Raw genomic sequence first — 13,291 nt, 5'->3', positions numbered from 1 at the left:
TGTGTCCTCCAGTCCATTCTCAGCATCTGCATCCTTATTCTTGCCCTGTCACTGGGTTCATCAGTACCATCTTTTTAGATTCCGTATATATGAGTTAGCATACAGTATTTGTTCTTCTCTTTCTGGCTTACTTCACTCTGTATGACAGACTCTAGGTCTATCCACCTCATGACATATAGCACCATTTCGTTCCTTTTTATGGCTGAGTAATATTCTATTGTATGTATGTGCCACATCTTCTTTATCCATTCATCTGTGGATGGGCATTTAGGTTGCTTCCATGTCCTGGCTATTGTAAATAGTGCTGCAATGAACATTATGGTACATGTTTCTTTTCGGATTATGGTTTTCTCTGGGTATATGCCCAATAGTGAGATTACTGGATCATATGGTAGTTCTATTTTTAGTTTTCTAAGCAGCCTCCATACTGTTTTCCATAGTGGCTGTACCAACTTACATTCCCACCAACAGTGAGGAGAGTTCCCTTTTCTCCACACCCTCTCCAACATTTACTGTTTCTAGATTTTTGGATGATGGCCATTCTGACCGGTGTGAGGTGATCCCTCATTGTGGCTTTGACTTGCCTTTCTCTAATGATTAGTGATGTTGAGCATCTTTTCATGTGTTTGCTGGCCATCTGTATGTCTTCTTTGGAGAAATGTCTATTTAGGTCTTCCGCCCATTTGTGGATTGGGTTATTTGCTTTTTTGGTATGAAGCTGCATGAGCTGCTTGTATATTTTGGAGATTAATTCTTTGTCAGTTGCTTCGTTGGCAAGTATTTTCTCCCATTCTGAGGGTTGTCTTCTTGTCTTGTTTATGGTTTCTTTCGTTGTGCAAAAGCTTTTAAGTTTCATTAGGTCCCATTTGATTTTATTTCCATTATTCTGGGAGGTGGGTCAAAAAGGATCTTGCTTTGATATATGTCATAGAGTGTTCTGCCTATGTTTTCCTCTAGGAGTTTTATAGTGTCTGGCCTTACATTTAGGTCTTTAATCCATTTTGAGTTTACAAGATAAACATTTTTGATAAATATTGCTGACTGAACTCTATGCCACAAACACTTTTTACTTCCAGCCAAAGAAATCACCCACTTGGCACAAAATGAAATTACGGAAGACATTCTGTGTCTTAAAGATGGAAAATGTTTCCCTGTTTAATATTCTTCCAGGAACAAAACGACAATTATAACAATGATAATTATGACAAAGTTGCTTATTAATGGTATATACATGAATTTATTTCTAAATTTCTACTAATTGTGAAACCATTTAGGAAAAAAGGAAATTGCTTATGTGCCCCAGTTGAATTTTAGACTGCCCAGGACCAATGTTCATGTAGAGTCCAATCTTTGCAGGCCAACTGGCAAGGATAATCTTTGCACAGTAGCATGGTGAACAGTATACAGTTGACCCTTGAACAACATGTGTTTGAACTGCGAGGGCCCACTTATACGTGGATTATTTTTAATAGTAAATACTACAGCACTACACGATGCACAGTTGGCTGAATCCGAGAAGGCAAAACCTGGGATACTGAGGGTCCACTATGGGAGTTGAGCATCAGGGGATTTTGGTATATGCATGGGCTCTTGGAAGCAGTTCCCCATGGATACTATAGATAAATAATATATTCTTCTGGCCGGGTTGAGGATGTATATGAGTGGGCAGGAGACTCTTAGAACTCCACCAACGTGAACTTTTCTATTTTTAAGGTTAAAGAAGCACAGACTTCACAGACAGAATAGTAGATATCAGGTTTCCAGATACTTCGAATCATCTGTAATAGATGAATAACGGAATAGTATAACAGAATAGTATAACCCACTCATAAATGTGCTGTGCAAATGTAGTTTTAGAAACAGTATTTAGGGGGTTTATAGAAAAATATTGTTTTAATGGAATTGCCTCAGAGAATATAATCTCTCTAAGACCAAGGCTTGGAAGCTCCCAACATTGGATTTCTTCAATTGCAAGTTGACAGGAACAGAGAACAAGAACAGTAGTTTCTGCCCTAAGGGTCCAAAGTTCGGAGGGCTTACTGCTTTTTTACTTCCGCTTAATATTTGGGTTCACAGATGTTTTTACCAAAACAATACTGAGAGCATTTAATTCCAAACCAGATCACCAGATCAGACTGTTATCTCTCACACACACTCTCTCTCTCAGAAAATTTTATATTAATGAATTTCAAAAAATGTATTCAAGTATAACATATATGAAGAAAAATGTTCAAATATAAGTGTCAGCTTAACAAATTGTCGCAGATTGAACACACCTCTGTTACTAGCACCTAGCACTCAGATGAAGCAACAGAACATTATTATGCATGCTACTTTAAATGAAATGTTAAAATTAATTTCACTTGAATTTTGAGTAGTAAGTGAGGTGACACTGAAAGAAATATTGAACTTTAGAAAACAGATTCTTTGCTACAGAATATATTGATTCCTAAAAGTCCTGTAAGTCCAGAAAAAATACCTTGAAAATTATTAAGGTGTTGGTGTCTTCATTTTTTAAATGGCACAATTTGGTTTTAGACTCATTGATAAACCTGCTACAATGCAAGCTGATTAGCTCTGCTACTCTATATTCCCTCATCTACCAATTTTGTTGCCTGCATTATTTTTACATTGTCAGTGTTTAAAATATTTATTCTGTTCTGCAACCATAGTATCCACACTGCTTACTCTTATTTCTGTATTTAAATGGATTCAAATTCACCATGAATCTCTTCATCAGGGCTTCTCCATTCCTGAGTTATTTATTTTGATTCATATTTTGTTGGCAGAATTTTATCACTGAGTATTTTTTTTTTCACGAAAAGCTCTGAGTTCATGTTTGAGAATGTCTGAGTATTGTTTTCACTTGAGTAATATAATATTCTCAAGTCACATTTCTTACCTATAGTCCCACTGTCTCCTGTCATTGAATGTTTCTGTAAAGCTGGCTTGATTCTATCCTCCTCTGTAACCACCATCTTTTTGACGACTTTTATTCCTGCTTGGATACTTGAAGACTTTTTTCTTCTTCCTTGAAGTCGAAAAATATAACTAGCTTGTTTTTCAATGTCAACTTTTCTGAATAATTTTACCTGGTATACAGTGTGCTTATTAAATCTGCAGAGGAAGATGTCTGGAAAATTTTCTCTATCACATCTGCATTTTTTTTTCAGGTTCATTTGTTGAAATCTCTACTTCCGTGACATGAGTTAGGTTTACATTATGTTGTCTTTGTTTCTATATCCAACATTTCCTCTCTATTTTCTTTAACTCTTTGTGTCTTTTCTCTGTGATTATCTCAACCCTTCTCTCTATGCCAGTAATTTAACTTTCTGTCACGACTGTTTTGTTTATAGTCCACTTATTAACTCTCCAGTGGTTTGTTTGCTTTTGGGGAGAGGTGTTCAAATTTTGTTTCCTTTGCTCTGCAATTTCCTTTGTAAAATCTTCCTAATGGTTTATTGCTTTTCCTATTCTTACTAAGGTCTTCTATAGCTGGAATGGTACTTGCTTCCAGACGTATACCTTTTGTGTACTATCTTTTATTTTTTGGCTTTAGGTTGCCATACTATTCTTTTCTTCTTGCTTATGATTATGAGAATAGCCTAAATGCTCTATTTGTACCTAATATGATGTAGAAGGATTCTTCTCAACTCCAGTGCATCTTGTCTTGGTCCAATTTCCTTTATTATTAGGGTTAAAAGAGGACATGGCATGGAACTACTTCTTTAAGTTTTCTATCAGATAATATTGTATTTATGACATTGTAGCTTCAAGTAAATGGGTTGTATATATATAAATATAAACATATATATAAAATTTTATATAAAACAATAAAATACGACATATATATGACTCAGGTTAGGAGTTGAACATACAAAATATTGATAATTATATCTTCTCTCCCAATGTTAATTTACTAGTATAATTTGTAAACTTTGAATGTAATTTCAGAATTTAAACTAAGCAAATTGACACAAACAGGAGAGAGTGAAGGAAGAACACTTTCATCATCATCCCTTCCATGATGATGGTATAAGAAGGTCCTGGAATTCCAAGAGATCCAGGAATAATCAGATTGAGAAGATCCTATATGGTAGGTAAGCAAATCTATCAATATAATGAGTTTTGTACTTTTCTTATCCACCACATTCAAATTAACTGCATCATTTTCCATGTAGTTTAAAGTTCCCAAAGATGCAGAAATGCTGAGAACAATAAAAGGTAGTCTTTAGTATTCTCAATTTTTCCTGTGCTCTACTCCTCCTGGATTCAAGGCTAAAGAGGCTTTTTAAAAAGAAGATTGGGACAAATGCTAACCACAACATGCCAGAACCTGAAAGCTTAAGGTTGGAGGCCAGCAGGCTCACTACTGCCATGTTCCCAGGTTTTAGCATCTTCCTATCTTTTCCCAACTAAATCTTCATAAGGGTGTTTCCTATAATGACAATTACATTGAGATTAAATACCACCCCCTCACAATTTTAACTTGGAATATTATGATGCAATTTCTGCATTTTTGTATCATGTGACAGTGGTTTCTCCATGGCAGATAACAAAAATGCCCTGCTTCCTGATTCCATAAAAGAAAAACTGGCCATTAACTTGGGACTCTAGCAAGGCATTTAGCAAGCCTCTTATAATATTCCATGGTCAAGAAGAAAAATATAGGCTAGGTGACTGTACGATTAACATGATTCATAGCTGGCTGAAACAATGTACACCAAAATGTGCTAATTAATTAATTAATAAAAGATGCTAACTAATGGGCTGATATCAAGCTGAAGAAGCTTTCCAAATGTTCCAAAGTACTTTGCCCTTTGCCCAGCCAGTGCTGCCTGTAAATTATCAGTAACTTGGATGAATATATAGAATAGTTATCAAATGTATGGGCAAGATCCAAACACATTAGAGCACAGAATTAAGACCTAAAATATTGAAACAGGCTGAAGTAATGGGCTAAATATAATGAGATAAGGCTTAAGTAGGATAAATATAAAGTTCTGTACTTTGGTCCAAAAAGATCTGCCCTGCTGAAGAATGGGATACAGAGAACTGGACAATTATATATGAAAGAGTGAAATTAGAACATTCTTTAATACCATATACAAAAATAAACTCAAAAGGGATTAAAGACCTAAATGCAAGATCGGATACTACAAAACTCCTAGAGGAAAACATAGGCAGAACACTCTTTGACATAAATCGCAGCAATATCTTTTTGGATCTGTCTCCTAGAGTAATGGAAATAAAAACAAAAATAGACAAATGGGACCTAATTAAAGTTTTTGCACAGCAAAGGAAACCATAAACAAAATGAAAAGACAACCTATAGAATGAGAGATTATATTTGCAAACAATGCAACTGACAGGGGATTAATTTCCAAAATACACAAACAGCTCATATAGCTCAATATCAAAAAAACAACCCAATCAAAAAATGGGCGGAAGATCTAAATAGACATTTTCTCAAGGAAGAAATACAGGTGGCTAACAGGCACATGAAAAAATGCTCAACTTTGCTAATTATTAGAGAAATGCAAATCAAAACTACAATGAAGTATCACCTCACACTGGTCAGAATAGCCATCATCAAAAAGTCTACAGGGACTTCCCTGATTGTGCAGTGGTTAAGAATCTGCCTGCCAATGCAGAGGACATGGGTTTGACCCCTGATCTGGGAAGATCCCATATGCTTCAGAGCAACTAAGCCCGTGTACCACAACTATGGAGCCCATGTGCCATAACTACTGAAGGCAGCACACCTATAGCCCATACTCCGCAACAAGAGAAGCCACCCCAATAAGAATCCAGCGCACTGCAACAAAGAGTAGCCCCCACTCGCCACAACTAGAGAAAGCTTATGCATAGCAATGAAGACCTAATGTAGCCAAAAATAAATAATTTTTTAAAAAAGTTTACAAATAATAACTGCTGGAGAGGGTGTGGAAAAAGGAACTCTCCTACACTGTTGGTGGGAATATTAACTGGTACAGCCACTAAGAAGAACAGTATGGAGGTTCTTTTAAAAATTAAAAGTAGAGTTACCATACAATCCCAGCAATCCCACTCCTGGGCATATATGCAGAGAACACCATAATTTGAAAATATACATGCACTCCAACGTTCACTGCAGCAGTATTTACAATAGCCAAGGCATGGAAGCAACCTAAACATCCATTTTATATATATATATATATATATACATACAATGGAATATTATCCATAAAAAAGAATGAAATAATGCCATTTGCAGCAACATGGACGGACCTAGAGATTATCTAAGTGAAGTTAGCCAGAGAAAGACAAATATCTTATGATATCGCTTATATGTGGAATCTAAAAAACAAATAATACAAATGAACTTATTTACAAAACAGAAATAGACCCACAGACATAGAAAACAAATTTAAGGTTACCAAAGGGGAAAGAGGGGAGGAGAGATAAATTAGGAGTTTGGAATTAACAGATACACACTACTATATATAAAACAGATAACCAACAAGGGCATACTGTATAACACAGGGAACTATACTCAATGTTATGTAATAACCTATAAGGGAAAAGAATCTGCAAAGGAACATATATACATGTATAACTGAATCACTTAGCCATACACCTGAAACTAACACAGCATTATAAATCAACTACACTGCAATGAAAAAATAATGGGATACAAAGCATCTTGTTAACCAGCTGTATATGGATGTAGGAGTTAAAAGAAGTCCATTTAAATAGGCAGCATTCTAAGAAATAGATATTTGTTGGGTAGTAGAAGGATCATTGGTTCCAGCATCAGCAAACGAGGTCAAATCCCAGTTCTGCTACTTTGGCTACTTAAACTCTGTGATCCTTACTTTCTTCTCAGGGTTGTTGTGAAGTCAAAATGTGTTAACATGTCTAAGTTCCAAGCACTTGTGTGCAACAAATATGATCTAGAAAAGTTACCATTTACAGTAAAATAGGTGGCCATGCCATTCCATTTTGTCCTAGAAAAGATGGTGCTTGAATGAATTCCAGGTGTCACACTTACAAGCAAAGTGGAGCTCTTTCCAGAGACAGTAACCAGAAGGGATGAGCAACTCCAGAGAGACCACGAAAGAACTGCTGCAGGAACTTGGAATAGCTGGCTTGAAAAATAGTGGACTGGAGGCCATACTTATCGATATCTTTTGGTGTGCTGCATGGCCTCCTGGAGGACTCCAAGATGGGAGAACTAACCTAGAAGATGGAAATTACAAGAATGTGGGCCAGGGTGACCACTTGGTGGGGATGTTGTGAGCAATTTCAGCACAAGTGGATGGCTGGACTACGTGGCCTTTAACAAGACAGGACACTTGGCATGAAGTGATTCCTTCGAAATTCTACCTCAAAGTAAACCAGAGTCTCCACTATCTTGAGTTGGGCTGGTTTCTAGCTTTATAAGGATACCACCTTCCCACCAGCTCTAGGCCAAATCTCTTATTTCTCCATTTTGGTTCTTTGACCAGTTTACTGTTGTTCCTGTGCTTTGTTTATGAATTTCTGGTTACTTTAAATGCCACCTTTCCCGGAACTACCCAAAGGACACAGAAGGGGTCATTTGTGAACACTTTTTGGGAGATGGACCAGCAAAAAGTGATTTTCTGGTTGCTGAAGAAGGTAAATGTGGGAATTAAGAATCTGAACTAAGTTCCAGAGTTGGAACTGTGGACCAAGAAGTGGGGAGAGAGCCAGACTCCAGACAAAGCTTTTACTGAGAATTTAGCTTACTGGGGAGGAAGCAGAGAACAGAGGCCTTGAGCCCGCTGGCCTGCAAAAAGTACTCAAAAGTTGTTTGCTCACCAGATAACTTCTGTTTTCCAGAAGCAAAATGAGGCCTGGGCAGGTTGCTCAGCATCTCCAGCCTGTTGCAGATTGCAACTGGGAAAGTGCCTGGGGCAACCGGAGAGGCTGTTCGCCTCCTGCCTGGCCAGGCCCGCTCGCTCCCCTCCCAGGTGACCCCTAGGAACCATTTTGATTTTTTTTTCAGCCGCAATTGGAGGGGAAAATTGGCTCCGGTTGCCAGGGACGCTGTCGCCAGTTCGGCGCGGCTAGGGTGAAAGAGGACGCTGGGGGGAGGGGGCCGTGCCTCCTGAATGGCTGGGGCACGAAGGCTTATTTGCATAATATTCCTGACGGCACCTGATTGGCTGAAGCCGGAGGGTTAGGGTGGTGGGGTGATTCCAAGGGCCGGGAGGTCTGGATGCGGACTTTTGCGTTCCTGAGTTACCTCGGTGGGCCTGAGTTGCTGTTCTGGCCCTGGGGGAACCGAGAAGGCCCGGTTTGGGAAGTTTTGCAGGCAGGTGCATGAGCCATCTTTCTCTTATAGTGTTTAAGAAATGTGAAAGAACAGGAGTCAAGAAACTGGTGGGGGGGAGGTGGGTGGGGGATGGGGGAGTGGAGAGTGACTTCGACACCAGAAAAAGGAAGGAAACAGATCTGGGGAGGAGTGGAGGCCAAAAAGAAGGCACTGGGGCTTTCTCCCAAGCCGGGCGTTTTTTGCTGGGATCCCTTTGCTAGATCACTTGAATTTCCGTTTTCTGCGAGTTATTATCACTTTGCTGAAACTTGGAAGAAAAGAGGCAGGATCCCGGCATTTAGTAACTCAAATTTGAATACTAAGTTTTCATCCAGAGGCATATGTACTTAAAATATCAAGAGGGTCTGTCATAGGGGACAAAATGCACTTTATAGAGAATCAGTTATTGGAAACTGGATGTGTGTGTGTTTTTCGAGATTACTTCTTGCAATGTTTTTTTGTATGTCATTGCACATAAGGGCTTAAAATCAAGCTGGGCTCTTTTGTACTGGCGGGGGTTGCCTAAGCACTGGGGGAAGGGTCTGTAGATCATCATAGACCATTCCCACATTTTTAAGGTTTCTAAGTCTTCACATAAACACCTTTAGACTATGATAAGATCCTATACTAAGTACAATTTCATCTTTATAAAGTACTTTACAGTTTACATAATAATTTTTATATCTATTATCTTATTCACCCTTAACCAAGATGGGAGGAACTGGGGCTGGAAGAGTTTGTAAGTCTCCACATGTGTAAAGAGGGGGGTGAGATTATCTTAATGCTTGAAATTTATATGCTTTTTTTGCTCTACATTTTTCTTTCCACTGATTGTCCCAAAGACCCTGATAGGTTAAACAGGTAACATGATTCCAGTTTTATAGATCAGAAAACAAGGGCTATGACCTGGCAGAGCTAATAAACCTTGGGAAGGGGGCTCCCCAGGCTGGGCTCTGTCTCCAGAAGTCACTGACTTCTGTCCAGCCCTTGTCACCAATTCATATTTTCATTCAAAAGACAGGAAGATGGTTTGCCGTGGAAAAAAGTTAAATACATATTATTAAGGTGAAAGAAATAGGAAAAAAAATAGACCTCTTATTATGTGCTTCTCCCTTTTGGCACTTTTTGTCCTGTGAAAAAAACTGTGTACTAAAAGCACCCCTGAAAGGTTTTAGAGAAAAGAGATTCAAAATTAGAAACTTGAGTCTTCTTGAATTATCTGTAGGACTGCTGGAGAAGATTGGTGTATGAAGGACAGACATGGCATGGGGATTGAAATGGTAAAAATGAGAACGGGCTGTGGTTTGAAGTCTCAAAGTGAAATTTAAGGTGCAAGGCTCTTAAAAGTTAAATCCAGCGATTTGGTACATCGTTTAGGGCCTATTAAATGACCTTGCGTTTTAAGAACTATTTTTGGAAGGGTACATTTCAAACTCCCCTCCTAAAAAAAATATTGGACACCTCCCCACTTTTCTGTTAAATGATGAAAGATACCCAACACCAGGCCTACCTACTGTCACTCTCTCCTGGCCCTTTGGCAGCCAAAAGGCCACATGGCCTGGGGGCCTGGGATCTCTGAGTAGCAGGACTTGGACAAAAATTAGGAATTTGGCTACTTCTCCCCACTGCCACATCTGATCTCTTGGAAAAATGTGCAGATCCGATGGTGGGTAGCTCTTCATCCCTGGCAAAGGCTGTTACAGGAAATATTGGGAAAGACCTCGCCAGGAGGGAGGCAAAAGCCTCCGAGGCTCTCCTCCCCAAGCAGCTGGCCAAGGCAGGGCCACGGAGGGAGCACCACGAGTCCACGTGCACCCAGCATGCCCAGTCACCCTTCTTACGTAAGAGTCTCGGGATGGAGTTGCTGCTGCTGCGGGTCCCTCTTCTCCGACGGCTATTAATAAACCGGATCGGGAGTTTCCCGGCCACGGCCAGCACAGATGCAGGGTTGGGGGCCTCACTTCACAACCTGGGCGCCTGCAGTTCGCTTATCCCACCCCGAGAGCGCGAGCAAGGCCCACCCATCCCCCGCACTCCAGCCTGCCCTCTTTCCGGACAGGACGTCGGCGCCTTCTTTACCCCCACAGTGCATGGCCCTCCCCCCAAGCTGGCCTGCTTTGCACTCGGCGCTGGCGGGGTGCGGCTGCTCCATCCCTCCTCTGCCCCGCCCTGCCCTGCCACGGCGCCCTCCCTCCACCCGGGTATCAGGCGAGAGGCGGGGCTGGCCCGACGCGCCCCGCCCCCGCTGTAGAAGGGGCCTGGAGAGTGTTACTCGCGGTCATCTCCAGCTCGGGCCTTTTATCTCGGCGCTGCCGGGGAGGCGGGAGGAGGAGACTCGGGGGGTGGCCCTGAGCGCCGGCGACACCTTTCCGGGGCTCTATAAATTGAGCACCTGGGATGGGTAGGGGGCCAACGCCACCACCACCATCTGCAGTTACAGTTCGGCCACTGACCGCAGCAGCGTCCGCAGGCAGCAGCCGCCAACAGCGGGAACACTGAGCTACCCAGCAGCAGGGGATCTCGAGGCGCCGGAGGAAGTGCGTGCCCCCGCCCCATCTCTGCCCCATCAGCGTGGGTGCTTGGACTCAGGCTTTGCGGAGGGAGCCGGTAGTGGGGAGCACCGCTTCCTTTTCTCCGCGGCCCTGAGCGGCCGAGAAGGTGGGACCGTCCGGCTGCTGGGAGCCACCCGGGCGCCGTCCCAGACAAGCAGTAACCCGGGAGGGAGGTGTGCGCGGGCGGGGGCGCCGGGCACCCTAGCCGGGCGAATAATCTTTTCTTTCTTCCCCGTCTCCCAACCAGGCCAGGGCCTGACCCAGGGACCACGCGCCGATATCGCGAGCTTCCGGACGCCAAAGCCAGGAGAAGTCGCGCTTCCCGCAGGGCCGGACTGCGATCGAGAGGAGAGTTGGAGAGGGCGGAGGAGGAGCCGGGAATCCCGCCGCCGCTCCGGCTGTAGACAGGCCCCTTGCGCGGGCCTCAGAAAGCGCGTGAAGGCGGGCAGCCCCTCGCCCCGGCCGGCCATCCCGTGCCCCTGCGTCCCTGTGCTTCGGCGCCCGCGAGGCCACCATGATGCAAATCTGCGACACTTACAACCAGAAGCACTCGCTCTTTAACGCCATGAATCGCTTCATCGGCGCCGTGAACAACATGGACCAGACGGTGATGGTGCCTAGCCTGCTGCGCGACGTGCCACTGGCCGAGCCCGGGCTGGACAACGACGTTGGCGTGGAGGTAGGCGGCAGCGGCGGCTGCCTGGAGGAGCGCACGCCCCCGGCCCCGGGCCCGGGCAGCGGCAACGGCAGCTTTTTCGCGCCCTCCCGGGACATGTACAGCCACTACGTGCTGCTCAAGTCCATCCGCAACGACATCGAGTGGGGAGTCCTGCACCAGCCGCCGGCGGCTGCGGGGAGCGAGGAGGGGAGCGCCTGGAAGTCCAAGGACATCCTGGTGGACCTGAGCCACCTGGAGGGCGCGGACGCCGGCGAAGAGGACCTGGAACAGCAGTTCCACTACCACCTGCGCGGGCTGCACACAGTGCTCTCCAAACTCACGCGCAAAGCCAACATCCTCACTAACAGATACAAGCAGGAGATCGGCTTCAGCAATTGGGGGCACTGAGGCGGGTCGCCCGCGGCTGCCCGGCACCCTTCCCGGCCCCGTCTCTCACCCTCTCTTTCCTCAAAGCTATTTTCTTTCTGGCTGTAGGTGGCGATGGGCGGACTGCAAAGTTGGGGGGCTGCGTATGTGCAGGGGACGCGGCAGGGCTGTATGGAGGCGGGGGCTTCTTTGGGGAGAGGAGAGGATAGTGGTGGCCAAAGAGGTGGGGTAGTGCTCAAGGACTTCCCTCTCTCCCGCGGGGCGGGGGGGGGGCGGGAATGAGGGGGCTGTGTTCTACTTTGATGGGAAGGGGACTGAATCGACGCCCTGCATTCAGCCTGTGCCTTTCCTGGAGTTTCTTTTCTGTTCTTTCCGGAGAAGGGCCGAGAAAGGGCCATTCCAGGGCGCGGCGCTGGGTTGCCACACTTGGGAGCGCCGCCCGGAGCTGCGCGCTTGGGGAAGGCGGGGCGGGCGCGCGGCCTCCCGCCGCCCTGCCGTTGCGCTGGTGGAGGCCGCAGCGTTGCTAGGGTTGCATCAGTTTTCCTGTTTGCACTATTTCTTTTTGTAACTGTGGCCCCGTCTTAAGTATTTCCAATCTCCTCCTTGCTCTGAAACTTCGGCGATTCCATTGTGATAAGCGCACAAACAGCACTGTCTGTCCGTAACCGGTACTACTTTATTAATGATTTTCTGTTACACTGTATAGTTGTCCTGTGGCACCCCCATCCCATCCCTTTCACGCCACCCCCACCCCAGTGTGTGTAAGCTGGCACCGTGCCAGCTTGTACGAAGCTTGCCACTCAGTGAAAATAACATTATTATGAGAAAGTGGACTTACCCGAAATGGAACCAACTGACATTCTATCCGTGTTGTACATAGAATGATGAAGGGTTCCACTGTTGTTATATGTCTTAAATTTATTTAAAACTTTTTTAATCCAGATGTAGGCTATATTCTAAAAAATAAAAAAAAAGCAAATGTGTTAACGAAACTTGACAAAAGTTTGTTGCTTTCTAATCCACCAATGGGTGGCTTAGTAGTTAAATAAAAGTTGTTTTCTTTTTTTTAGCAAAAGCCAATTTTATTTTTCTCTGGTATTTCAGTGGTAGATGATCATCTCTGAAAGTATTCAGTTTTGTTTGGGAAGAAGCTAGCAACAAGATTTAACTTCCAAGCTTTTTATTTCTAATTCAATACCAAGGTAAGCACATACATCTCAACAAAAAGTTCATAAATATTCATAGTATTTGGGAAGGTACATATAGTTTTCAACCAACTTGACTAACTTATTGGAGTGCTTAGTTAACGTTCTGAGTTTTTTAAGAGGCTCAAGTACGAACGACGCATTTTGAGGCCTAGAAACTTATTTTAAA

The 13,291-nt window shown here is 43.6% G+C and overlaps 1 protein-coding gene across 2 annotated transcripts; it reads left to right on the top strand.

The window, feature by feature from the left end:
- The first annotated feature begins 10,719 nt into the window (after positions 1-10,719).
- On the top strand, positions 10,720-12,909 carry MID1IP1 (MID1 interacting protein 1). 2 transcript variants are annotated; one of them, XM_057719317.1, is made up of 2 exons: positions 10,720-10,857; positions 11,120-12,909. In XM_057719317.1, exon 2 carries the CDS (start codon positions 11,387-11,389, stop codon positions 11,936-11,938), a length of 552 nt encoding a protein of 183 aa, XP_057575300.1. In that variant the 5' UTR covers positions 10,720-10,857; positions 11,120-11,386; the 3' UTR covers positions 11,939-12,909. The 2 variants fall into 2 exon arrangements, with proteins under 2 accessions (XP_057575300.1, XP_057575301.1); XM_057719318.1 differs by having other exon boundaries at positions 10,841-10,978.
- Positions 12,910-13,291: the final 382 nt, after the last annotated feature.

This window comes from Hippopotamus amphibius, chromosome X (assembly GCF_030028045.1).
Source record: "Hippopotamus amphibius kiboko isolate mHipAmp2 chromosome X, mHipAmp2.hap2, whole genome shotgun sequence".
Lineage (NCBI taxonomy): Eukaryota > Metazoa > Chordata > Mammalia > Artiodactyla > Hippopotamidae > Hippopotamus > Hippopotamus amphibius.
Note: the sequence above shows the minus strand (reverse complement) of the source record. Positions and strands in the feature narration are given on the sequence as shown.